The sequence below is a fragment of the Schistocerca gregaria genome, chromosome 5, assembly GCF_023897955.1.
Source record: "Schistocerca gregaria isolate iqSchGreg1 chromosome 5, iqSchGreg1.2, whole genome shotgun sequence".
NCBI classification, from domain to species: Eukaryota; Metazoa; Arthropoda; class Insecta; order Orthoptera; family Acrididae; genus Schistocerca; species Schistocerca gregaria.
This window is the reverse complement of record NC_064924.1, coordinates 485,653,329-485,680,828: the sequence shown is the minus strand read 5'-3', so window position 1 is coordinate 485,680,828 and position 27,500 is coordinate 485,653,329. Positions and strand designations below refer to the sequence as shown.

The following is a 27,500-nucleotide window of genomic DNA, read 5'->3' as shown; positions in this document are numbered from 1 at the left end:
TGGCGTTCACCTAGCAACAAGAGTTTTTAGGACGAGTCTGGTGACCAGCGTCCTGGTGGAGGCTGGAGTTCTATTGCAGGTTGGGCGTGCACAACTGCTGGCCAGTTAAGTTGCACACATTTGTAGTCTTCTCTGCACCCAAATTACCATCTTCTTTTCCCCACCCTCGGCGGTTCATCTCCCGCATCGACGGCCCAGGTCAGTGCTTACAGTCTCAGTTCATGTCCGATCCCTTCTTTCCGAACTGGAGTCCTTGCCGTTACCACCTGTACCTGAGGTCCATTCACGCACACCTCCATGGTGTACACCTAGGCTGAAGCTTCATCTGGACCTTTCACATGACCCTAAGGACTCAGTTAACCCCATGGCTCTCAGCTGCCAGTTCCATCGATTCTTGACGTATATAGAGACCATGAAGTGGTTTAGACCGACAGCTCAGTGGTTGATGATCACGTTGGCTTCGCATATGTTCACGGAGGACATGTTGAACAGCATTCCTTGCCCGATGGCTGCAGTGTTTTCACTGCCGAGCTTGTCTCTCGTGCACTTGAGCACATCCTTTCATGCCTAGGGAGTCGTTCCTTCTTTGTACTGACTCCTTGCAGCCTACAAGCTATCAACCAGTGCTACCCTCGTCATCCTTGGGTAGCGACCATCCAGGAGTCTGTCTTATGCCCTGGAATGGTCCAGTCGTTCAGTGGTGTTTGTCTGGAACCCAGGTCATGTTGGAATCCCAGGCAACGAACTTGCCGACAGGCTGGCCAAACAGGCCACACAGGAACCACTTACGGGCATCTGCTACTCTGCAACTGACCAGCATTCAGTACTGCGCTACAAGGTTTTGCAGCTTTGGGAGATGGAATGGCAGAACTTCAGTACGCAAAACAAACTGTGTGCCATCAAGGAGACTACAAATGAGTGAAAAGCTTCCACATGGGCCTCTCACAGTGATTCTGTGGTTCTGTCAGCTCCCTACTGACCACGCTTGGGTGACACATGGCTACCTCCTGCACCGTGTTCACCCACCTCAGTGTCAGTACAGCACCCGGCTGACGGTGGCCTGTATCTTGGTGAGCTGTTCTTCTTTGGCTGCCCTGCAACGAACTCTTCAGTTACCGGACACCTTGCCATTAATTTTAGCTGACAACACCTCATCAGCAAATTTAGTTTTATGTTTTATATGTGACGGTGGGTTTTATCATTCTACATAACTTTTTGCACGGCTTTTGTCCCTTTGTGTTCTCCCCTCTAATGCTTTTAGGCTGGATATTTTAATTTGTCTCGGAGTGACCAGCTCTTGCTTTTTATTCTTGTGGTCGGCCAGCCACAGTCATCTTCTCTGTTGGCTTTATCCCTTCTACCTGTTTCTTGCTTATCTCTGTGATTTTCTATTCCTGTTTTGTCCATAGCACTGTTGGTTGTTACTCTTCTGGTTCTTCTGCTCTCCTCTTATTGTGCTGTATGTTTCCTTTCTTTTCTTCTTTCCCTTGTGTAATTATTTTACCGGAAACAAGGGACTGATGACCTCGCAGTTGGATCCCCCCCCCCCCCCCCCCCTCCTGTAAACCAACTAACCCCATTGTCTGTCTAGTGTAATGTTTTTATAGTGTTTGATGAATGCTATACTCAGTCATACATAGTTACATTATTCTTGCTGATAGACAGTTTGTCAGGTGTTGTTGTTGTTTTGGTCTTCAGTCCTGAGACTGGTTTGATGCAGCTCTCCATGCTACTCTATCCTGTGCAAGCTTCTTCATCTCCCAGTACCTACTGCAACCTACATCCTTCTGAATCTGCTTAGTGTATTCATCTCTTGGTCTCCCTCTAAGATTTTTACCCTCCACACTGCCCTCCAATGCTAAATTTGTGATCACTTGATGCCTCAGAACATGTCCTACCAACCGATCCCTTCTTCTGGTCAAGTTGTGCCACAAACTTCTCTTCTCCCCAATCCTGTTCAATACCTCCTCATTAGTTATGTGATCTGCCCATCTAATCTTCAGCATTCTTCTGTAGCACCACATTTCGAAAGCTTCTATTCTCTTCTTGTCCAAACTATTTATCGTCCATGTTTCACTTCCATACATGGCTACACTCCAAACAAATACTTTCAGAAATGACTTCCTGACACTTAAACCTACACTCAATGTTAACAAATTTCTCTTCTTCAGAAACGCTTTCCTTGCCATTGCCAGTCTACATTTTATATCCTCTCTACTTCGACCATCATTAGTTCTTTTGCTCCCCAAATAGCAAACTTCCTTTACTATTTTAAGTGACTCATTTCCTAATCTAATTCCCTCAGCATCACCTGGCTTAATTCGACCACATTCCATTATCCTCGTTTTGCTTTTGTTGATGTTCATCTTACATCCTCCTTTCAAGACACTGTCCATTCCATTCAACTTCTCTTCCAAGTCCTTTGCTGTCTCTGACAGAATTACAATGTCATCGGCGAACCTAAAAAGTTTTTATTCCTTCTCCATGGATTTTAATACCTACTCCGAATTTTTCTTTTGTTTCCTTTACTGCTTGCTCAATATACAGATTGAATAACATCGGGGAGAGGCTACAACCCTGTCCCACTCCCTTCCCAACCACTGCTTCCTTTTCATGTCCCTCAACTCTTATAACTGCTATCTGGTTTCTGTACAAATTGTAAATAGCCTTTTGCTCCCTGTATTTTACCCCTGCTACCTTTAGAATTTGAATGAGAGTATTCCAGTCAACATTGTCGAAAGCTTTCTCTAAGTCTACAAATGCTAGAAACGTAGGTTTGCCTTTCCTTAATCTAGCTTCTAAGATAAGTCGTAAGGTCAGTATTGCCGCATTTTTTCCAACATTTCTACGGAATCCAAACTGATCTTCCCTGAGGTCAGCTTCTACTAGTTTTTCCATTCGTCTGTAAAGAATTCGTGTTAGTATTTTGCAGCATTGGCTTATTAAACTGATTGTTCGGTAATTTTCATACCTGTCAACACCTGCTTTCTTTGGCATTGGAATTATTATATTCTTTTTGAAGTCTGAGGGTGTTTTGCCTGTTTCATACATCTTGCTCACCAGATGGTAGAGTTTTGTCAGGACTGGCTCTCCCAAGGCCATCAGTAGTTCCAATGGAATGTTGTCTACTCCAGGGGCCTTGTTTCAACTCAGGTCTTTCAGTGCTCTGTCAAACTCTTCACACAATATCATATCTCCCATTTCATCCTCATTTACATCCTCTTCCATTTCCATAATATTGTCCTCAAGTACATTGCCCTTGTATAGACCCTCTATATACTCCTTCCACCTTTCTGGTTTCCCTTCTTTGCTTAGAACTGGGTTTCCATCTGAGCTCCTGATGTTCATACAAGTGGTTCTCTTATCGCCAAAGGTCTCTTTAATTTTCCTGTAGGCTGTATCTATCTTACCCCTAGTGCAATAAGCCTCCATATCCTTACATTTGTCCTCTATCCATCCCTGATTAGCCAATTTGCACTTCCTGTCGATTTCATTTTTGAGACGTTTGTATTCCTATTTGCCTGCTTCATTTACTGCATTTTTATATTTTCTCCTGTCATCAATTAAATTCAATATTTCTTCTGTTACCCAAGGATTTCTACTAGACCTCGTCTTTTTACCTACTAGATCCTCTGCTGCCATCACTACTTCATCCCTCAAAGCTACCCATTCTTCTTGTACAGTGTTTCTTTCCCCCATTCCTGTCAATTGTTCCCTTATGCTCTCCCTGAAACTCTGTACAACCTCTGGTTCTTTCAGTTTATCCAGGTCCCATCTCCTTAATTTCCCACATTTTTGCAGTTTCTTCAGTTTTAATCTACAGGTCATAACCAATAGATTGTGGTCAGAGTCCACATCTGCCCCTGGAAATGTCTTACAACTTAAAACATGGTTCCTAAATATCTGTCTTACCATTATATAATCTATCTGATACCTTTTAGTATCTCCAGGGTTCTTCCATGTATACAACCTTCTTTTATGATTCTTAAACCAGGTGTTAGCTATGATTAAATTGTGCTCTGTGCAAAATTCTACCAGGGCGGCTTCCTCTATCATTTCTTAGCCCCAATCCATATTCACCTACTATGTTTCGTTCTCTCCCTTTTCCTACACTCGAATTCCAGTCACCCATGACTATTAAATTTTCGTCTCCCTTCACTATCTGAATAATTTCTTTTATTTCATCGTACATTTCTTCAATTTCTTCATCATCTGCAGAGCTAGTTGGCATATAAACTTGTACTACTGTAGTAGGCGTGGGCTTCGTATCTATCTTGGCCACAATAATGCGTTCACTATGCTGTTTGTAGTAGCTTACCCGCATTCCTATTTTCCTATTCATTATTAAACCTACTCCTGCATTACCCCTATTTGATTTTGTGTTTATAACCCTGTAGTCACCTGACCAGAAGTCTTGTTCCTCCTGCCACCGAACTTCCCTAATTCCCACTATATCTAACTTTAACCTATCCATTTCCCTTTTTAAATTTTCTAACCTACCTGCCCGATTAAGGGATCTGACATTCCACGCTCTGATCCGTAGAACGCCAGTTTTCTTTCTCCTGATAACGACATCCTCTTGAGTAGTGCCCGCCCGGAGATCTGAATGAGGGACTATTTTACCTCCGGAGTATTTTACCCAAGAGGACACCATCATCATTTAATCATACAGTAAAGCTGCATGCCCTCGGGGAAAATTACGGCCGTAGTTTCCCCTTGCTTTCAGCCGTTCGCAGTACCAGTGCAGCAACGCCGTTTTGGTTATTGCTACAAGGCCAGATCAGTCAATCATCCAGACTATTGTCCCTACAACTAATGAAAAGGCTGCTGCCCGTCTTCAGGAACCACATGTTTGTTTGGCCTCTCAACAGATACTTCTCCGTTGTGGTTGCACCTACGGTACGGCTATCTGTATAGCTGAGGCACGCAAGCCTCCCCACCAACGGCAAGGTCCCGTCCATGGTTCAGGGGGGGGGGGGGTAAGAATTATTATATTCAGCTTCCATTTCAACCAGCTTTCAGGCTCATAAAAATGTGATTTTGTCATTCAATCGTGCATATTTTCAAGAGGTCATAAAACAACTAAAGAGATAATGAAAATCTCAAAAGGTCATGAATGTGATCCTATGAAAATCTGTAGACATCCTGTGTATGTTAATATGTATGTGTTCTTGGTTTTATTCCAATGGATTTCTATATAGATGTTTGAGTTCATAGTCCTGTATGTGTGTTATACGCACGTGGCTATTGGTTTTAGTGATTGTCTTCTACTAGGATACTTTATAGACTATTCTTGCCTATAAATAAAAGATTTGCTGTGGGAGATGTTTTGCAGTAATTGTTCGCTGACATGTATCATGTATGTTACTTTTAACCATGTGGGTACATATCGACATTGGATGTTACTAATGTTGTCAACGTCGTTTTATGTCCAGTACGTTTCCTGGAATTGTAGAAAAATTGGTGACTTGTTTCAGTGTTATTTAGAAGATAATGCACGTATTGTCTTTTACTTTCACAAGTTACACATTTCCTATCCTAGTGTGGTTGTGGACCAGAGTTGCTGTACAGTAATCTCAATGGAGCTTGTGTTCATACTTTTTTGTGACTTCAACGCTATTTGTGTACTAAGTTTGAGACTGTGATTTACATTGTTTGCCGCCCAGTGTGGCCGTGTGGTTCTAGCACTTCAGTCTGGAACCATGTGACCGCTACGGTCGCAGATTCGAATCCTGCCTCGGGCATGGATGTTTGTGATGTCCTTAGGATAGTTAGGTTTAATTTGTTCTAAGTTGTAGGTGACTGATGACCTCAGAAGTTTAGTCGCATAGTGCTCAGAGCCATTTGAACCATTTACATTGTTTATGTATTAGAGGTCTTTAGAGTATATGTTATTATTTCAGTTGGTTTGCATTATCCAGTGAGTCATTAGGTTTTTGTTGCATTTGTTTATTCCAGCTGTTTGGTATGGTGTTATCAGGTGGTTCATTTTTTATATATCCCATATTCGTAGGTGTTCCAGTTAGGGATCACAACTTGGGTTATTTTGCTGGTGTAATTCTTTGTAGGCATGGGTTCCTGTGGAGTACATTTTTGGAATATGTGGTTATTGGATTTTAAAAAAAGTTAAGCAGTATAAAATAGATGCTACATTTTGTTTTGTATGGGTAACAATAGTTTATTTTTATCATGTAATTTTTATGATGTGATTTATCCCCATTTTAGTCACGAACTGTGATTTTTGTTGTCTGTACCCTCAAATTTTACTATCATGCTGTGTATGTTTCCATATATAGAGGTCTGAAGAAGATGCTTTTTGGTGTTGAAACTGATAGCGTGTCTTGAATAAATATTTAATTCCAATACAGTTGTTGATTTCAATTGTCTTCATTAAAGTACTTAATGTCTGGCTACTGTCCGTGATAGATTACCAGTGATTTAGGAAATCATTGGTCCACGTGGAGGCTGCCATTAACATCATGACACAAACAGGTGTTTGGAGAGGTGCCATGGTCTGGAAACATCGACTGCTGATGAATGGCATTGCACTGTTACAGAGAATCACAGTTCTGCACTACCATGAGTGACTGTCAGTGACTATGGCAGTGACTTCAGAAAAGGCACCATTCATTCAATGTTTTGTAGCGACAGTGGTGTTACTCATGGTGTCATGCTGTGGGAAGGCATAGACCTCTCGTCATGGTGGGAATTGTAATGTAACAACAGTATCTCATGTGCATGCTGCATCTTCGTGTGTTACTTCTGTGTGACAGTATAATGGTGCAATTTAACAAGGCAGTACTCATCTACACACGGTATGATTTTCTATGAACTATTTGATGTTGAGGTTCTCAAATGTTCAACAAGATCCACAGATCTGTCTCCCACAGAACATGTGTAGAACCTTGCTCGGACACCCAGTAAATCCCACAGCTAGTATCTAGTGTATTGAGGTCCCAGTAAAAGAATTTTAGGTCATCTTGCCTCAGGAGAGGATGTAATGTTTTTATGACCCTTCCCAACGAAATCAGTGCATGTATGGAGGCCATGGGGGTGCTCATCATACTGGTACGTTGGCACATACTGCCAAGTTCTTTGTAAATTTGACTTGATTTTGTAATTGCTACAATATCATCACATACCCTCTCAACCCATGAAGTTGCATTTCATTGCTTCTCTGTTGCTGTGCGCTTCACTTTTTTTTTTTTTTCCAGGCGTTGTATTAGGATGCTTGGTTAACTTCTGTGGTGTACAGTTACTGCACTGACACACTAGTTAAGTGTATTGGAGCTGCCTTTTGCATGGTGATAATAGTTTCGCCACATTCAGGAACAAGTGGATACCTATGATTTTTCTTTAGGAAGTGTATATTTGCTTTCATTGCATTATGGACCCTAACACACACACACACACACACACACACACACACACACACACACACACACACACACACCATTGTTCCGTTTCTCATTTTTGTAATGTTACTTATATAACTCAATGGTGGATAAGACCACATATCTTGTATTTAGAGAAATATAACAGTTACGTTGTTGGTTTTTTGTTATGGGTTTGTGTCATTGCCTATAAGTACATTTCTGTCCAAAATTATAGCAACAAATCACTGTTTCCTCATCCTGTGTCTAACCTGCGATATAATCCTACTATGTGCCAACTAGATTCCATACGGTTGTGTTCTGCACAGAAGATGGTATTCTGCTCAACGGATAACCATGGCAACGAGGATGTCAGGGCACCTATGAAATGAGGTTGTGTTTTTGCTGGATAGCCCTACATCCACAATCACTGTGTACAGTGTCACAAGTGGTGCAGTATGGCACAGAGAAGATGCCTACCAGACTCTCTGCAGTGGAGGGCATAGAAAGAAAGGAATCAGGACAGTCGCAAACTGGTTTGGCATGATTGCTTAATGTGAATTGCTCTATTGTTTCTCAGATGTGGTGACAGTTTAGAGAGATCAAAACTGTATCCCAAAGACCAGAGTAGGGCCAACCGCTTGTGACTTCAGTAGAGAGGACTGACATTTGGTTGTAATGACATGACAGAACCACTGCAACTGGCATCTGCTGCCGCAGCATCCATTAGACTTGTTGTATCGAGGCAAACAGTGTATGCAAGACTTCCGCAGAGTGGCTTTTATTGTTGGAGACATGCTGTGTGTCTATCTCTATTGCGACTTCACAGAAGGGAACTTCTAGAGTGGAGTCATCAACATGCCACCTGGATGGTTGAACACTGGGCCAATGTTGTTTTCTCAGATGAGTGGTGATTTAGGGTGGAGAGTGATTCTCAATAGATTTGCATCTTGAGAGAACATGGAACACATTTTGGGACCATAACATTACGGAAAGAGACAGAGATCGAGGAGGAGCCCTAATGGTGTGGGCAGGGATTACGTTACCACACAAACCCCTCTTCATGAAATTGTGCAGGCGAATTGGCAATGTATAACTGCTGTCAGGTATTGTGATGGGATCTTGGGGCCTCATTTGCGGTTGCTGCATTGCTGTGGGCCCAGGTATAGTATTAATGGATGATAATGTGTGACGTCATAGAGCACAGTTGTTTCATGTTTTCTTGGAAATAGAAGATATTGAACACATGTTGTGACCTGCTCACTTTCCTGATTTGAATCCCGTAGAGCATGTGTGGGGAGTACTAGGGAGACGGCTTGCATCATGTCATCATCCACCAACCATTCTCAAAGACTGCGAGCAGCTCTGCAGGAAGAGTGGATGTTAGGTCCTCGGCATGAGACTGATGACATCATTCACAGCATGCCCCATCATTGTCAGGCCTGTATCGCTGCAGGAGGTGGTCATGTGCCATTAACCTGTTGTCGGAGTGAGTATGCAAACGTGTTAAGTTGGGGAAAAGAACAACATTTTTGTCTACTGTCATCCATGTCACAGTCTTTTGTGTTCTGTCTTCATTGCATTGTTTCTACTTTACTATCACTTGTTTATATAGTTTTGGAAAAATAAATACTATTTTGCAAAATTTCTTATTGTTGCTTTAATATTGGACACCAGTGTATTTGCTATGTATTTATCTGTCCTCTTCCCCTCACCCCTATCATGTGTCCACACTAACTAAGATTGTGTGTATTGTTGCTTTAGTTACTTGGAATATGGTTTTTCACCTTTTGTTGTTATTTTTAGGTAATATTTTTGATTGGAAACAAATGTGACTTGGATGCCCAGAGAGATGTAACATATGAAGAAGCAAAGCAATTTGCAGATGAAAATGGCTTGATGTTTGTGGAGGCCAGTGCGAAAACGTGAGTATCCAGATATGTATATTTGAAGAATGCCAGGGCTGATGTAGCATGTGATTCACAAAGTTGTTCTCAGAAACCTTTACTTGGCAAGAATAATTTCCTTGTTAGCTTCTGTTATTCCCAGAATTTAATTGCCCTCTAACTTTGAGTATCTAGTACTTATTTCACTTCCCATACATTCATAAGCTGGTAAATGTTCTGTAAGCACTACTGTTTGATAAGACTACTTAAAACTGTGTACCATTTCCTTTTTACGTTCTATCCCTCCAACCTACATCAGAGTACAGTGTAAGTTTGTGATTTTTATCACTGAGCAAATGATGATGTGATAACTACTGCTATATCATTATTAAGTTAGCAAAACCTCGTAACCAAAAAAAAGTGTCAGTTTTGAGTTCAGAAATGACCCACATAAGATGGAAAACCCCATATTTTAATACAGGTATGCTTAGCTCTTCTGTGACAAAATATCAGAAGCATGTATCATGTAATATTCAAATCCCAGTGCATAAAACCTCATTTCAGAAGAATGTTACTGCCTGGAAATGTACAGTGTTTCTTTCATGCTGTGTTATGTAATCATTATATGGTTTGTTCAAAATATTTACTAAATTCTTTGTGTGGAATTGTCATTCTGGAGCAATGTGTGCTGATTTGAAACTTCCTGACAGATTAAAATTGTGTTAGATCAGGACTCGAACCTACGACCTTCACCTTTCATGGACAAGTCCTCTACCAATTGAGCTATCCAAGCGTGACTCAAGAGTTGGCTAAGCTGTATCTCCACAATATCATTTCTTCCAAGAATGCAAGCCACACAAGCTTGAAGGAGCTTTGAAGTTTGAAAGGTAGGAGATGAGGTACTGGCAGAAGGCGGACTGTGAGGGTAGGTCATGAATCCTGCTTGCTCAGCTCAGTAGGTATAGCAGTTACCTGCAAAATCCAAAGGTTCCAGCTTTAAGTCCTGATCCAACACACAGTCTCAATCTCCCAGGAAGTTAAATTCTGTGCGTAATTTACAGCATTATAGAGTACTGATTAATATGCAATACAGTATTAATTGTGGAAGTGATTATTTAATCTATGCAGAAGATTAAATAACTATGTAAAAAATGGCAAGTACACAAGTAATGAAGTACGCTATTTACATTAACCAAATAATCAATTTTTTGAATGAAAGGCTAATGTAAAAGTACTTTGGGTAAGAAAACAGTGAATAAACTAAAATAACAAAAGAACGAAGGAAAATGGGTCAGTGATGCTCATTGAAATTTGTTGTAAAAGACAAGAGTATCTCAGCAGCAGTCTGCAACTGTTTGCTGATGACACTATAGTATATGGGCAAGTATCATTGAATGACTGTGTGAAGCTACTTGAGATAATCAGTTTTCAAAGCTGTTTGTTCTAAAGTATGGATAAAGTCACAAGGCATTCCTTCTGAATGCATACTGTACGGTTACAACAGATTAACATTTCACAACGTTCCAACATGCAAAACTTTTTTCTTGCTTTGTTGTTCTTAAGCCAGCTGGCTGTGTTGAAATACCACAACAATGTCCAGGAATGGGTGGACCGCGTAACATGAGTGATCCACCGTGCTGCTGACTTCTCCATCCCAAAGTCCTCCAGTCATCTCAGGAAATCCTCCTCGAATGTATTAATCTCAAATGGCAGTCAGGTCACTTCCCCAATGTGTAAAGAGAGCTGATTTTGGTAATCCTCCTCAAACTATGGAAGGACTGCATGTGTCCCACGAGTTACTGGAGTATCGCCTAAAGGAGCTGTGTAGGGAAGACTGCAACAAATGGTTAACTATTCTCTGGTGTGTGTCTTAGGGACCAAGCCACTCCTGAGCTGCTGTCATTGTGGATTCGAGAGATTTCAGTCCACTGTTGACAACCTGACTCTGATAGAGATGGCTGTTTCAACCGGCTTTCCTACTTAATGATCACTGTATCAGAATATTCTTAGATATCAGTGAGGCGTACGCTAGTACTTGCTTGGAGACACTGTATTCTTGCACAACTGCATCAGTGGGGCTTTTGTGGCCACCTCACTGTCTTCATGCGGTCTTCACTGTCTCAGTGGTATTTTCAACCTGATTTGGTGATATGCTGCCAGATTGTTTTGAGCAGGAGAATTATGTCTGTCAGGCAGTATTTTAAGTGTTACCCTCCGTATGAGGGACACATCCTACATTTCAGAGCCTCAGTGAGGTTTCTGGGCCTCATTTTTGATTCCAAATTGTCTTGATTGCCACTCCTGAGAGACCTGAAAGCCGGAAGCCTCAAGGCACTGAACATCATAAAGTGCCTAAACCATAGTTCTTGGGGTGAATACAGAGCACTTCTGCTCCAGTTTTATAAGGCTTTCGTGAGTTCCCGGCTGGACTAAGGGTTCACAGTGTATGGGCAGGCAAGCTTTTTTATGTGAAGATCATTGATACACTCCACCATGAGGGTATCAGCTGCCCATGGGTGCTTGTAGGACCAGTCCCACAACCAGTCTCCGTGCTGAGGCTGGTGAACGACAACTCACCATCTGGTGGCAGTTCCTCATGGTGCATCTGGCATGCAAGTTCCTTGCAGCCCCAACTTCACTCGCATACCATACTGTTGCATGTCCAGTGCTGGAATACCTTTTCTCCACCTGTCAATTAGTCACACCACCATTTGGGATCAGTGTGTGACATGTTGGAGTCACTTGCTGTGGAGCAGGCATGACCTGAACTCCAGGGTTTTACCCATGTCACCCTGGCCTTTGCAGAGCCCCAGGATAATTTTACATTTGGTTCAGGAGAGATAGCACTTCCGCTTCTGTTTTTAATGCACTATTTTCTGACATTTTATATGATCACCACAACTATGTAGCCATTTTTATGGATGGGTCCAAACAGGGGGCCTCAGTTGGTTACTGTGTCATTTTCCCAGATCGTGTCCTTGATGTCCGACTGACTCAAGAATTAACTATCTTTGATGCAGAATTGTGTGTGATGTTGCAGGCCCTGGAGCAGAGGAGATCATCTTCCAGTGGCAAATTTCTTATCTGTTCAGATTCTCAGAGTGCCTTTGTCTTTACAATGTTTATTCCCAGCAGATAAAGTAGTCCAGAATATCCAGGATATCCAGTTTGCCCTCTTCCAACTACGGCAACTGGGGATGGTGTCTTTGGGCTGACTATCAGAGCATATTGGACTATCAGGGAAGGAATGGGTAGATCAAACAGTGCAGGAGGCTCATTGTGATCCTCTTGTATTTCATTGTGCCATCCCCCTGCATACTATAACCTCAGTGTTGAGCTCCAGAGTCTTGCATTGATGGGAGAATGAGCAGCTGGAAAGGACAGAAAAGCTCCATTTAGTAAAGCCCACAACATGGCCGTGGCATATCTCCTTCCAGCCACGTCGACAGGGTGAAGCCCTCCTTACTCGCCTTCCTATAGGCCACAGTCGTATGGCACATGGCTTCCTTCTCCATCGAGAGGACCCTTCTGTGTTGGGTTTGCGGCATGTAGATAACAATGCACCACATTTCATTAGACTGTGTTTTATTTTCCAACCAGCGGGCCACATCAGATTTGCCCTTGGATTTACCATCTATTTTAGGTAATGTTTGAACAAATGTGCTTAGAGAATTGTCGAAAATTTTTCCCAAAATTTATAGGCAATGGTTTTAATGCATTAACAGGATGACTGGCTCACCCGTTATCTTGTAAGTGGTTAGCTAGTCACATTTGCCTGTGCTCTATTTTGAGCTCCTTTCGTTTTAATCTTATGGATATCTACTATTACTTGCTCTCCATTGTTTTAGAGCATGTCAGATGAAGTGATTGTGTGCTTGATTTGAGTGCATAATTATGGAACAATGTTGGAGGTTCTAGCCACATCTGTTTGTTTTAAGCATCATCTTTCTTAGTTGCCCTTTGCCAACTGGTAGGCACAATGCAAACTCAGTGAATTTACAGTTCCTACCATGTATGTCATATTTGTACATGTAACACTCTGGACAATTTAGAACTTAGAAAACGAATGAATCATTTACAGTAGCCATGTAGAATGATGCATGATGACTTTGGCCTAATTTCTATTTGTTGTGATGAATTACAGCTTGCTGTAAACGTAGAAAAATCTAAGTTAATGCAAATGATGAAGAGAAACAATCCTCTACTGTTAGTATACAGCATTAGTGGTGTGCTGTTAGTTGCACCAATTGTGTATCTAGGAGTAACATCCCAAATTCATATGAAATGGAAGCACACAAGGGCGGTAGTAGGAAAGGCAAATAATCTACTTTGGTTTATTGGGAGAGTTTTAGAAAAACGTGGGTGATCTACAAAGGAAACTGTGGATAGAATACTTGTGACCTATTCTAGAGTACTCCTTGAATGTTAGGGAACCTCACCAGATTTGATTAAAGGAAGATATTCAGGCAATTCAGAACCATGCTACTAGATTTATTACTCGTAAATTTAATCAACAAGCCAGTTACCGAAGTGCTTCATGACTCAAATGGGAAAACCCTAGAAGGAATATGATCTTTTTGCACAACACTCACGATAAAATTTAGAGAATAGACAGTTGCAGCTGACTGCAGAAACATTCTACTGCTGCAGAGGACTGTGAAGACAAGATAAATTGGGGCTCATATGGAGGCAGAGAGACAGAAGTCCCCCCCCCCCCCCCCCCCCACTCCATTTGCTTGAGGAATAGAAAAGAAAACGAATAGTCGGGGTACATGGTACCCTGCACCATACACCAGCTTGCGGGATACGTTTGTAGATGCAGAAAGAACAAGAATGTGTCCTACAATATCTGAGGAGAACAGTAAAGTATTTAATATATTCTTGTCAAATAGGAATGGGAACAGGAACAACAGAAAGTGTATGTTGCTACCCTATTTCGCAGGAAAGAAGTTAAACAGAAAACAAAGTAGGAGAGTTAAAATTACAAGATAAAATAAGTGTGTGTAAATAAATGTTTCTTTAAACTTTAGGAGTTGGTGAATGGTCTGACAACAGTTGTATTAAACAGAGTAAAGATAAATAATTGTTCAAGACAGAAAGGCGAATGGAAAAAAGAAAGAAATGCATGTACGTGAATTTTTAGATAAAATTCCCAAGCTGCCATCACATTATTGTCAAGCATCTACTTCCAAGCTTTGTTTGGAGCCCTGTTTCTATTATTTTGTGAATGCATTCACAGTATTGTTGAACTAACTGCAAGAAAAGATCCATTTAGGAAGAAATAAAAGAAATGTTGCCATAGTCTTTCAAAAGACACATTAACATAATCTGTTTTTCTTGCAAGTTATGTAATACTTCAGTGCGTTAGTACCATGCTCACTAGATGAAAACAAGAAGCAAGACAGGAAATGTGTAATAATAAAAGGGAAACTGAAGCAGGAAATTGCTTTGTGTTTATGATGGATGTACAAGCAGTGCAGTTAGTCCTGTAACCCAGACCAGTTGTCTTTATTTTAAATAGAACCTAGCATGTCAAAATTTTGCTATGTATAATTTAGAGGATGATCCAATGGTAGGTTATATTTAGCAGAAAGGACGACTAGGACTAGATGCTAATGTGTTTGTGACATTAGTTTACAAGTTTTTAGATCCAGAACAATAGACTGTGAGAAAAGCAAGACTAAAATATTTTTATAGTGATAAGTGGTTGTGCTCAGAACCAAAATGTACTTTCCTCAAATGTGTTAAAACATTACAGCAAAGAGAGTGGTACAACAATCATTCAAAAATATTTGCTATGGACACAAACCCAAATGGAATGCAACTGAACACAGGAAAAGAAACAGATTGCTCCATTACACTCTTATGTTAATACTATTCAGGAACCAAGATGTGGCAAACACAGGGCCAGTGGAAAGTAAAGTATGTATCACATTACTTAAAGACTTAAGTTCTGTAGTACAAATCATTTCATCTGGGGATGCAGTAGGACATCCGTGTTCTTAGACATACTGTCTCTCAGGTATAATCCATATGTGGGTATTGGATATAAACTAGATTTTGAAGAGGATTACACCACACAACCGAGTGTAGTCATTGGGAAAATAAAAAGTCTGACACTGGGCCAGTTGCAATTTCTGAGTGAAAGTATCTTGACTTAACATCTCTAAAGTCAGTTATTCCAAGAGATCATCCTTCTTATGAAGGTTGTCTTCACAAATAATGTCAAGCAAATTCCGGGAAAATATGCAAAGAACTTTCTGTAACTCATATCTTCATGAGAAAAAGCTTTAATCTCAAATTGAATTTTTCTGTGTCCATTTGGTTCGGATAGTAACATTAAAAACTATTTAAGTGTAGAAAACTTCTTGATCATTAACAGTGTTAGATTGCAAAAATTAAGGCAGGCCAGTAATGCTATAAAATTGCTGAATAATATGTGCTGCAAATATTGTTACTTCAGTTTGACTATATTTGTAAAGCAGTTAAAATTGTAAGTATTGGATATTTTATTCATGTGAAACACACATTTTTGAGAAGTTTTTGCTACCTTAACAACACTATGTAATTAATTACTTTTTTACTATAGCAGTAACTGACAAATGTAGCTTTGAAAATTATTAATATACTAGATATAATTGTTTCACTACCAGTTCTAAAAATTAATAGTTGGAGTAAAGATGATGAAAACAAAGGTGTCCAGTCTGCTTCTGCTTCACACAATTCTCTGGAGGGGTTGGGTTTTTTGGGGGAAGAGACCAAACAGCAAGTTCATCGGTCTCATCCGATTAGGGAAGGATGGTGGAGGAAGTCAGCCGTGCCCTTTCAAAGGAACCATCCTGGCATTTGCCTGGAGCGATTTAGGGAAATCACGGAAAACCTAAATCAGAATGGCCGGACGCGGGATTGAACCGTCGTCCTCCCAAATGCGAGTCCAGCGTCTCTGGAGGAAAAGAATCGGTAATATGGGAATACAGAAACTAATACAAAAGGATGAAGAACTTGTATTTCTCCTTAGAATTTATATATCATTTTCAACATTCATGTTGGATTACTCCCCTAACTGCGTATAATGTCCTTCCAAGGATCGTGCAAATGGTGTACACTAAATGTTTACCGTTAAGCAGTCCTTTCCACATTTATTGGCACTTTAACTAAACAGTGGTGTAAAGGTTCCCACAAGGCCATCATGGATTTCGATAAAATTTTGTATGAACAAACGCACATGTTCCCAATGAACACTGGTGAAGTTCACTATTCAATATTTCTGGAGATAGTCATTTGTTTGACCTGTTGCACAGCTTTCAACAGTGCACTCATGAGTTCCGATAACTTGGAAACCTAATATCTTCAGTAATATTTTCTTGAAGGAAACAAAACTAGGTCATCTTTTACAAATTTTGTACTCTTTTAAGCGAATTACTAAAATAAGATTCCCTGCTTGGTTTGCACACCAATAACACAGGTCTGTGACATAAAGTTTTTCAAATTTATTAAGTTATTTTTATAGCGTTTTCAACGCTGATTTTGGGAAAAATAGTGAAAAAATTCCATCACATGAAGCTCTTTCATAAACTGCTTGTCTAGTTTGTTTTCGATATTTCAGCAATCTGGTGAGTTCGATTTCGGTTTTTAGGATCTCCATAAACTGTTATTTAGCTGTTTTTATACTAGATATATGTAAAATAAAGGGTAATTAGGAGAAACCAGCAGTATTTTCATGTCGGTGCCTGTCTATCACATTGCCCCTTCCCCCGCCATCACCAAGCAGTGAGCTTCTGCTGTTGTCAATCAGTTCTCAGTACCTCTTCACTCTGTGCTGTTCACGTGTTGTTGCTAGTGCTTTAAAGTAGTGACTGTTTTCTTGTGTTGTGAAGTTGTTTAATGGACAATGGCTACCAGAGGATGTATAAACTCGCCAGATTCCTTCTGCTACATTTGCCGTAACTATACTGTTAAAAAGCAACGAAGAAACATTTCAGATTTTGTTCAAGTATATTTCGCCTATTTTGGTATAAAAGTTAGGCGATCAAGATAAGCCGTGGGCCTTACACAGTTTGTTCAGTGTGTGTTGAAGAACTGAGGCGATGATTTAAACATAAAAAGCTGTCTTTACGTTTTCTAATACCAGTGGTTTGAAACGAGCCCAAAAATCATAGTGATGATTGCTAGTTTTGTTCATGCAGTGTACGAGGTTTTGGTTTGAGAAGCAAAAAGGATATTTCTTACCCTAACATTCAGCCAGCCATTCGCTCTGTTCCTCATGGAGCTGAAGTACCAATACCCTCTCCTCCATATTCTTTGGATCATATAGATGATCATGAGCCATTTGCTCAGCAAGGTGATAGTGAAGAAGACAGAGATTGCTACAATCCTGGCACAACTGATCCCATTCCATTCTCACAATATGAACTGAACAATTTAGTTAAGAGACCTAGGTCTTTCTAAAGAATTGGCAGAGGTTTTAGGATCCAAATTCAAAGATAAACAATGTTGGCTTTGGGTACATCGTTTTCTTGGTATCGATTGAGGGAACAGGAGTTTGTATCTTTCCTCTTTCTCAAGAAGGTGACCTGGTGTTTTGCAGTGATGTTCCTGGGCTTATGGCATGTTTCAAAATAGAATATGCTCCTGATGAGTGGAGACTTCTACTGATTCTTCAAAAAGAAGACTTAAAGCAGTATTCTGCACAATGGCAGTTAGTATGCTTCTATACCAGTTGAACACTTGGTTCACTTAAAAGAACGTTACAGAAACCTTGAACTGGTTTTAAGTAAACTCTGATTCAGACCACAGATGGACACTATGCGGTGATTTAAGTGATTTCAGTGCTGCTTGGCCAACAAAGTGGCTACACAAAGTTGCCTTGCTTTCTCTGTGGATGGGACAGTGGAGACAGAAAGCAACACTACATAAAAAAGCTTTTCCCTTGAGAAAAACTTTACAGTTACGGGTTAAAAATGTTGAGAGGAAAACCCTTGTGGATCCCAAAAAGGTGTTATCTTCCACCACTTCACATTAAGTTGGGGCTGATGAAAGAATTTAAGGTATTGCTAAAAGGACAATTTCCTGGTTTATCTGAAGCAAAGCTAAAGGAATGAGTCTTTGTTGGACCAGACAAAAAACCAATGACAGATCCCAACTTTGTGAACAAACTGGAAACAAAAGAAAAGGAAGCATGGACATATTTTAAATTAGTTGTTACCAGTTTCCTAGGAAATGAGATCCAAACTACAAGACAATCGTCGCAGGCATGCTTGACAGCTTTAAGAAGCTAGACTGTAACATGAACATTAAAGTTCATTTTCTACACTCACATCTTGACTACTTCCGTGCAAACCTCGGTGTAAGTGAAGAGCAGGATGAAAGATTCCACCTAGACATCAAAGAAATGGAAAGAAGATATCAAGGAAGATGGAATGTCAACATGATAGTGGGCTACTGCCGAATGATAAAAAGAGATGATCCTCAACGAGTCCACAGCCGGAAAACCAATAAAGGAAGCTTTGACAGAAAGCGAAAGTGTTGTTATAAGGACTTTAGAGCTTACAGAGAAAGGGAAGTGTACTGGAAATGTAGTTTAGAACATGATTTATAAATTAAATTAAATTTTATAATGTTAGAAAAATGTGACAAAATTGCTTAAATTTTGTTGTTATACCCAAAAATACTCCCTTTTTTGTGAGAAAACCTGACATGACAGAGAAAATGGATTGCATTTTTGAAACCAATGCTGAAAAGTTAGTCAGTTATCAAATTCCAAACAGCTCATTTTTATTTTTATTTTTATTTTTTTTTTTTTTTTTTTTTTTTTTTTTTTTTTTTTTTTTTTTTTTGCGGACACTGTAATTTTAACTATGGCTGCTGAAAAAATATGCTCGGAAAAAAATTGAAATTTAGCTTTCTATATCTCCGGAAGTAATTTCAGGATACACCTGAAACCAGACATGTAATAACATGCCAATATAAGGTTGTAGAACATATTAATTGCCCTAAAGTTTCCCAGTAGTTTACAAATTTAGGGCAAGGCTGACAAGTTTTCTAAAACTGCCACACTTTTACAAAAAAAAAAAAAAAAAAAAAAAATAGTCCTCTGCAAACTCTTACAAACTGGTTTCATGGACTAAACCACAAAAAAAATTATATTTAGTTTTGCAATGCGAGTGTATAAAGACAAGCAGAACGAGAAGGTGCAGGTGCATTGGAAGTAACTATATTCAGCTGGTAGTTCATGTAAATCTGATATCTTTTATTATGTTCTATAGGTGTTTAGTGCTCTCTTGGGAAGGCAAAATAAAGAGATTTGACTAGGAAGGGGGGCAGGGGGCACATGTCTTGCCACGACTCATTGTGACATAGTTCAGTCAGTTTTTCTGCTATAAGTATAGAATCAAACTGGTTATGAACTTCACACTCTATCAGTGCATTATCAAGGCAGAGGATGTCATGACAGTAAAATTGTTGCAAAATAGCTGAAGCCCACATTATATAAATAGCCTGCAGGTTCTACACTACTGTCACGTTGTGCATTTATTGCAGTGTTTTCATGTTACAGAGAATTATGTGCAATATACAGTCTATTGATGTTAGTTTAATAGTAAAATAGTATAAATGTATTGGTATGGTCCATGGTGGCTTAACCCATGCTGGTTCATTTTAAAGTGGGATAAATCAGCATCCCCTTTGCCATAGGGCCATGCCCGATAGCTGTGCAACAGCAGCCACTGGAGAGATTCTGTACCACAGTTTCCCAAGCTAATGACAGATTTGTGTGTCAGAGGACAAAGCCAGAAAAGGTCTCTTTTAGGATCCCAAGCACATTTTCTTCAAGCTACTTAATATAATAGAAAGAAACTTCCACATGGGAAAAATATATTAAAAACAAAGATTCCAAGACTTACCAAGCGGGAAAGCACCAGCAGACAGGCACAATGAACAAAACACACGAACACAGAATTACTAGCTTTCGCAACCGATGGTTGCTTCTTCAGGAAGGAGAGGGAAAGACGAAAGGAAGTGGGTTTTAAGGGAGAGGGTAAGGAGTCAAGGAGTCATTCCAATCCCGGAAGCGGAAAGACTTCCCTTAGGGGGAAAAAAAGGACAGGTGTACACACACACACACACACACACACACACACACACACACCCATCTGCACATACACAGACACAAGCAGACATATTTAAAGGGGGGCCTTTAAATATGTCTGCTTGTGTCTGTGTATGTGCGGATGGATGTGTGTGTGTGTGTGCGTGTGTGTGAGCGCGCGCGCGAGTGTACACCTGTCCTTTTTTTCCCCCTAAGGGAAGTCTTTCCGCTCCCAGGATTGGAATGACTCCTTGACTCGTTACCCTCTCCCTTAAAACCCACTTCCTTTCGTCTTTCCCTCTCCTTCCTGAAGAAGCAACCATCGGTTGCGAAAGCTAGTAATTCTGTTTTTGTGTTTGTGTGTTTTGTTCATTGTGCCTGTCTGCCGGCGCTTTCACGCTTGGTAAGTCTTCATATATATACATTAAGTTGCTGTATAGTGTCATGAGAAAAAACTATACTGCTGGACAGATAATGTCACTGACAGGATCATTTGGGAAGAAATTTTGCTAAGACAAAACACAAACTGATCTTCCCCAATGTTGGTTTCTACCAGTTTTTCCATTCGTCTGTAAAGTTCTCGTGTTAGTATTTTGCAACCATGACTTATTAAACTGATTATTCAATAATTTTCACACCAGTTGACACCTGCTTTCTTTAAGATTGAAATTATTATATTCTTCTTGAAGTCTGAAGGTATTTCTCCCATCTCATACATCTTGCTCATCAGACGATGGTGTTCTGTCATGGCTGACTCTCCCGAGACTATCGGTAGTTCTAATGGAATGTTGTCTAATCCCGGGGCCTTTGGTGCTCTGTCAAATTCTCCACGCAGTATCATATCTCCCATTTCATCTTTTTCTAAGTCCTCATGCAAGTACATCGCCCTTCTACAGATCCTCTGTATACTCCTTCCGCCTTTCTGCTTTCCCTTCTTTGCTTGGAACTGGTTTTCCCTCTAAGCTCCTGATATTCATAATACAAGTGGTTCTCTTTTCTCTTAAGGTCTCTTCAATTTTCCTGTAGGCAGTGTCTGTCTTACCACTAGTGATATATGCCTCTGTATCCTTACAGTTGTCCTCTAGCCAACCTTGCTTAGCCACTCTGCACTTCCTGTCAATCACATTTTTGAGACGTTTGTATTCATTTTCACCTGCTTCATTTACTGCATTTTTATATTTTCTCCTTTCGTCAATTAAATTCAATATCTCTTCTGTTACCCAAGGATTTCTATTGGACTTTTTACCTACTTGGTCCTCTGCTGCCTTCACTATTTCATCTCTCAAAGCTACCCATTCTTCTTCTACTGTATTTCTTTCCCCTGTATTTGTCAATCATTGCTTAATGCTTTCTCTGAAACTCTCTACAACCTCTGGTTCTTCCAGTTTATCCAGGTCCAATCTCCTTAAATTCATACCTTTCTGTAGTTTGAGTTTTAATCTACAGTTCATAACCAACAAATTTTGATCAGTCCACATTTCCCCTGGAAATGCCTTAAAGTTTAAAACCTGGTTCCTAAATCTCTATCTTACCATTACATAACCTACCTGTTAGCTTCCAGTGTCTCTACACCTCTCCCATGTGTTCATGATTCTTAAACCAAGTGTTAGCTACGATTAAGTTATGCTCTGTGCAAAATTCTACCAGGCTGCTTCCTCTTTCCTCCCTTACCCCAAGTTCATAATCACCTACTACTTCTCCTTCTCTTTGTTTCCCTACTATAGAATTCTAGTCCCCCATGACTATAAAATTTTCATCTCCCTTGCCTATCTGAATGATTTCTTGTATTGCATCATTCATTTCTTCAATCTCATCATCATCTGCAGAGGTAGTTGGCATATAAACTTGTACTACTGTGGTAAGTGTGGGTTTTGTGTCTATCTTAGCTAGAATAATGCATTCACCATGCAGTTCATAGTAGCTTATGTGTGTTCATATTTTTTTTAACTCATTATTGAACTTACTCCTTCATTACCCTTATTTGATTTTGTATGTATAACCCTGGTCACCTAACCAGAAGTCTTGTTCCTCCTGCTCCAGAACTTCACTAATTTCCAATATATCGAACTTTAACCTATCCATTTCCCTTTTTAAATTTTCTAACCTACCTGCCTGACTAAGGATCTGACATTCCACACTCTGATCTGTAGAACACCAGTTTTCTTTCTCCTGATAACTACGTCTTTGTGAGTAGTCCCCACCCAGAGATCCGAATGGGGGACTATTTTACCTCCAGAATGTTTTCCCCAAGAGGACACCATAATCATTTAACCATACAGAAAAGCTGCATGCCCTTGGGAAAATTTATGGCTGTAGTTTCCCTTTGCTTTCAGCCATTCGCAGTACCAGCACAGCAAGGCCATTTTGGTTAGTGTTATAAGGCCAGATCAGTCAATCATCCAGACTGTTGCCCGTGCAACTACTGAAAAGGCTGCTGGCCCTCTTCAGGATCCACACATTTGTCTGGCCTCTCAACAGACACCCCTCCGTTGTTGTTGCACCTACGGTACAGCTATCTGTATTGCTGAAATACGCAAGTCTCCCCACGAACGGCAAGGTCCATGGGTCATGGTTCCTCTATAAAAATAATTTTTTAGAGTTGATTGCTGTAGAGGTGTCAAACTACTTACCTGCAGTTTTTCTGACTCGAGCTCATTTCCAAGTCAGGAGGACATTTGATTTACCTTCCACACAGAATAATAAACAACTATATAACATAATAAATTAGGTCAGATTTACTCTGAGTACCAGTGGAATATAGGCCCATTTTCAGTGCACTTCCACTTTTGTTCTTCTTCTTTAGGGTCTTATATGCTCGCATTGCAAAATTATAGTTTTTAGGGAGTTTAGAACATGGTCTTCATAATGAAAATGGTTTAAAAGAGTTAGCAGAAGACTTTTGTAAAAGTGGGCCAAAAATAGCAATTAATTTTGTTTTCAGAAAAATTGTCAGCTTTGTCTTTAGTTTGTAAACTATTGGATAACAGTAGGGGAATGAAATTTTACATTGTAAGTCCTCATATTGGTAAGTTGATATGTGCAAGGTTTCAGTTGTATATTGGCGTTTTCTTCTGAAGATATGAAAAGCTAAACTTCATTGTTTCGAGCATCTATTTTTTTGACTAACTTTCCTTCAAATTATCTGCACGCACATCACTCGGCTAATTACTACTACTACTACTACTACTACCACCACCACCACCACCACCACCACCACCACCACCACCACCACCACCACCATTTATCTTCAGAGAGGGCAGAGAGCTCTGAGTTGGGCAAGTTTTGTTTCTTTTAAGCAAATATTTCTGGAGATACTACTTCTCAAAGTTTCAAAAAGTCACGGGTGCATTGTTAACTGTACAATGGGGTCAAGCAAATGACTATCACTGATAGTATTAAATTGACGCAAGTAGAACTTTACCCCAATATTCATTGGGAACATGTGTGAATGTTGAATTTCAGCAAAATCCGTGATGGTCATGTGGGAACTTACTTCGAAATTAGACCACTTGGCTTGGAATGGCCAAGTGATGAGGTCTGATTCCACTTTCACATGCCTTGTTCAAGGAGGAACCTTCACACTACTTGTGACAATGTTTGACAAAAAATTGTCAGAATCAGCATCATAACCCACAAGCAGTTCTGCACATCTTGACCTTTGTTGCTCTTTATGGTCGGTTAGGTGGTGAGGAATCCAGCAGACACACACCTTTGCGAGCCCCAACTGGTGGACAAGTGTCAGCTTTATGAAAAGAGATGTCCAGCTGTGCTGCAAGGTGTATGATAGTGATTCATTGATTACATGGAATGTGTTTGCACATTTCAACATTGCAGGAGTCACAGCTGTGTACAGTTGTCTGGCACTTGAGAGATAGGACAGATCCGTGTGACATTGTTGCAGTGATAAGATGGCTCACCCAAAGACTCACCATGCTTTTGTTCACTGCCAGGTCTCTGTAGGCTTTGTCAAGCACCTACGAATATCTGCAATGCTATGGTATTCTGCCAGAAGAAACTCTGTGTCAATTATCTTCTTGGATTGCGCCTCCATTACAGATGCCTTTTCGTAAGCTGTGTATAGTGCCGCCACCTGTTGGACCTTCATGAAACTATAGGGACTGAAACAGGAATATTCCACAATGTCCCACAACAAATTTGATATTTTTCAACTGAAATTGCCAGAGGGAAAATTTGCTACATTTTTTAATGAACACCTCTTGTTGTATTACATGCTGTCTCATATCTTCATCTAGTTCCTTTTGCTTTTCCCTAATACTTTGAAGTTTGTTCCATGAAGTTTCAAGATTGTAGCCAGATGTCGTTAACTGTGTGCTACGATACTTCGGCAACCATTCAGCTTCCTACAGCTGAGTAGTTTGCACTGGAGATTGCTAGTTCACATTGCCACCTTCATACACACTAAAAACTAAAATAAAATGAAATTAGCATGAAGGTGCTTGTGCAAAGGCAGCTGCTAAATGAGGGAGCTCTTTGGAGTTCCATGCCCTCTTGAGATACTGCTCCATCTATGGTGTGCAGACACATGTGCATTGTGATACTACATGTGTGCTCTCTGTTGGAGTGTGTACTTGTGGAATTAAAATTCAGATGTCAGAATTAATAAAATTAAATGTTGCTTGATGGTCATTGGTCATAAAATGTTTTCTTTTTGAAGAAATTAAAAAAAGGGCCATGTCACATGCCTTATCTAGTTGAAAGCTGCCATCATGATCTCGGGCTAAACTTAATTCCATCAATCCCTTAATAATGAAATCACCAAAAGATCTCATTAAGGCCGAGGTTTCCAAAGCAGAATAACCATGGAATCTCTTGTGGAGACTCAATGCTCAGCTATGGCTGACTTGGTGGTGAAAGGCAAGTGTGATCATGTTGAATGCATCTTTCATGCACTGTGTGTGTGTTGTCTGACCAATGTAGGCCTTGCCACACCAGCAAGCCATTCTGTGTATTCCATCCTTCTGCAGTCCTGCCGAAATTGGGAAGAATGTTAAGAAAACTTCATGTCAGAGTATTTTCTGTCCACCCACAGTAACATGTGCACTTCTTGATTCTGCAAAGGACGAACTGTGATTGTCACTTAGATTGCTGAATGATTGTCAACCGAAGTATCGTGCCAAGATGTCAACACTGTCCTGCTGCAATCCTGAAACTTCATGGAATACTCACTATGTGGCGAACGTTTAAAGAATCACGCTTTCATGTTTGTTTCCTTCACATAGCCATTGTTTAAGGAGCAGTCAATTGAAAGTGAGACAGATGGAAGAATAGTAAGTAAACTGATAATTATTCCAAAAGTAATGCCTCCCTACATTTGTCAAGGTATGTTGCATGAACTTCATAAACATTTCTCAGCATACTCCTTCCACCACACACATTGTTCATCAACCTCATGATTGCAAATCAGGATATTCATTTCCACGTAGACACAGGAGCTCTCGTTTCTGTTAACCTCCAAACATATGTGCTAATCTTGCTTCATGACTTCACCCAGCCCTCCTGTACACTGGTCACAAGTGGTGACGGATTCCCCTCTGATGTCAACTAACAGAAAGGTCGTAGGGCTCATAACTCTGTTGTCAATAGTCACTCTGTTGGCAATGTTTTTAGTCTGGATGCCTTCCCTTTCTTCGGGCTCTCCATCACTGAAAAGGTACTGATTGTCTGGGGCACAGTTGCCTTCCAGGAGTTTGATGATCCCTGTGTCACTTTTGTGCCTTAATACCAGGCATGTGGTGCATCACAGATTTGATGGCTCATCTCTTTATGTCCAGATGCAGTCCCAGTTTCTGTGGGGGGCCACTAAGCTAGAACTGTCACCACCTCAAAACTGGTGGTATTGGAAGTACTAAAAGCAGTGCTTGGGCCATGCTCATGATGGTGATGGTCAAGAAACCCAGTGGCTGTCTCTGGCCATGTGGAGATTTTAAATTGACAATCGATGCCCAAGCACAATTGGAAACCTACCCCATACCACATACTTCGAGGGACCTACTTACAAAGCTTGTCATAGGTGAAGATGTTTCTAAGATAGCCCTTGTCTATGCATATTTGCAGAACCCACTAGACAAGGAATCATAAATAACTTTAGTCATCAACATTCCCTTTGGCTTCCACAGATACAAGTGCTTGCATTTTGGAATCTCATCTGCTCTGGCTGTCTTGCAGAGGTATCTAGAACAATTAACCATGTCCATCCCTGTTTATACAAAGTATCGTGACAATTTAATTGTAAAAGGCATTGGATGTCATTATCACCTGCACAACTTTTGTACCCTCCTTACTACGTTTTGTGATGCAGGGGTCAATTGCCACTTACACAAATGCTATTTTTTTTCAGGAGCAAGTAGAATAACTGGCTCAACAAAGAAGAGATCCGTATGTTTGTTGGAGTTCCTCCCACAAGCGGTCCACATTGTCGCTCAGCCGATTGCAAAAGAAGGGCAACAACAAAGATTCCAAGACTTACCAAGTGGGAAAGCGCCGGCAGACAGGCACATGAACAAAACACACAAACACACACACAGAATTACTAGCTTTCGCAACCGATGGTTGCTTCTTCAGGAAGGAGAGGGAAAGACGAAAGGATGTGGGTTTTAAGGGAGAGGGTAAGGAGTCATTCCAATCCCGGGAGCGGAAAGACTTCCCTTAGGGGAAAAAAAGGACATGTGCGCGCACGCACACGCACACGCACACGCACACGCACACACACACACACACACACACACACACACACACACACACACACACACACACACACACACACCTCCGCACATACACATACTGTGTATGTGCGGAGGGGTGTGTGTGTGTGTGTGTGTGTGTGTGTGTGTGTGTGTGTGTGTGCACGTGTCCTTTTTTTCCCCTAAGGGAAGTCTTTCTGCTCCCGGGATTGGAATGACTCCTTACCCTCTCCCTTAAAACCCACATCCTTTCGTCTTTCCCTCTCCTTCCTGAAGAAGCAACCATCGGGTGCGAAAGCTAGTAATTCTGTGTGTGTGTTTGTGTGTTTTGTTCATGTGCCTGTCTGCCGGCACTTTCCCGCTTGGTAAGTCTTGGAATCTTTGTTTTTAATATATTTTTCCCATGTGGAAGTTTCTTTATATATATATATATATATATATATATATATATATA

The 27,500-nt window shown here is 40.5% G+C and overlaps 1 protein-coding gene across 1 annotated transcript in view; it reads left to right on the top strand.

The window, feature by feature from the left end:
* The window catches only part of LOC126272124 (ras-related protein Rab-14), a 62,779-nt gene that overhangs the window by 20,196 nt on the left and 15,083 nt on the right, over window positions 1–27,500 (top strand). The window contains exon 5 of the mRNA XM_049974724.1: window positions 9,180–9,298. Coding sequence (XP_049830681.1) covers window positions 9,180–9,298 — 119 coding nt within the window. The remainder of the gene's footprint in view (window positions 1–9,179; window positions 9,299–27,500) is intronic.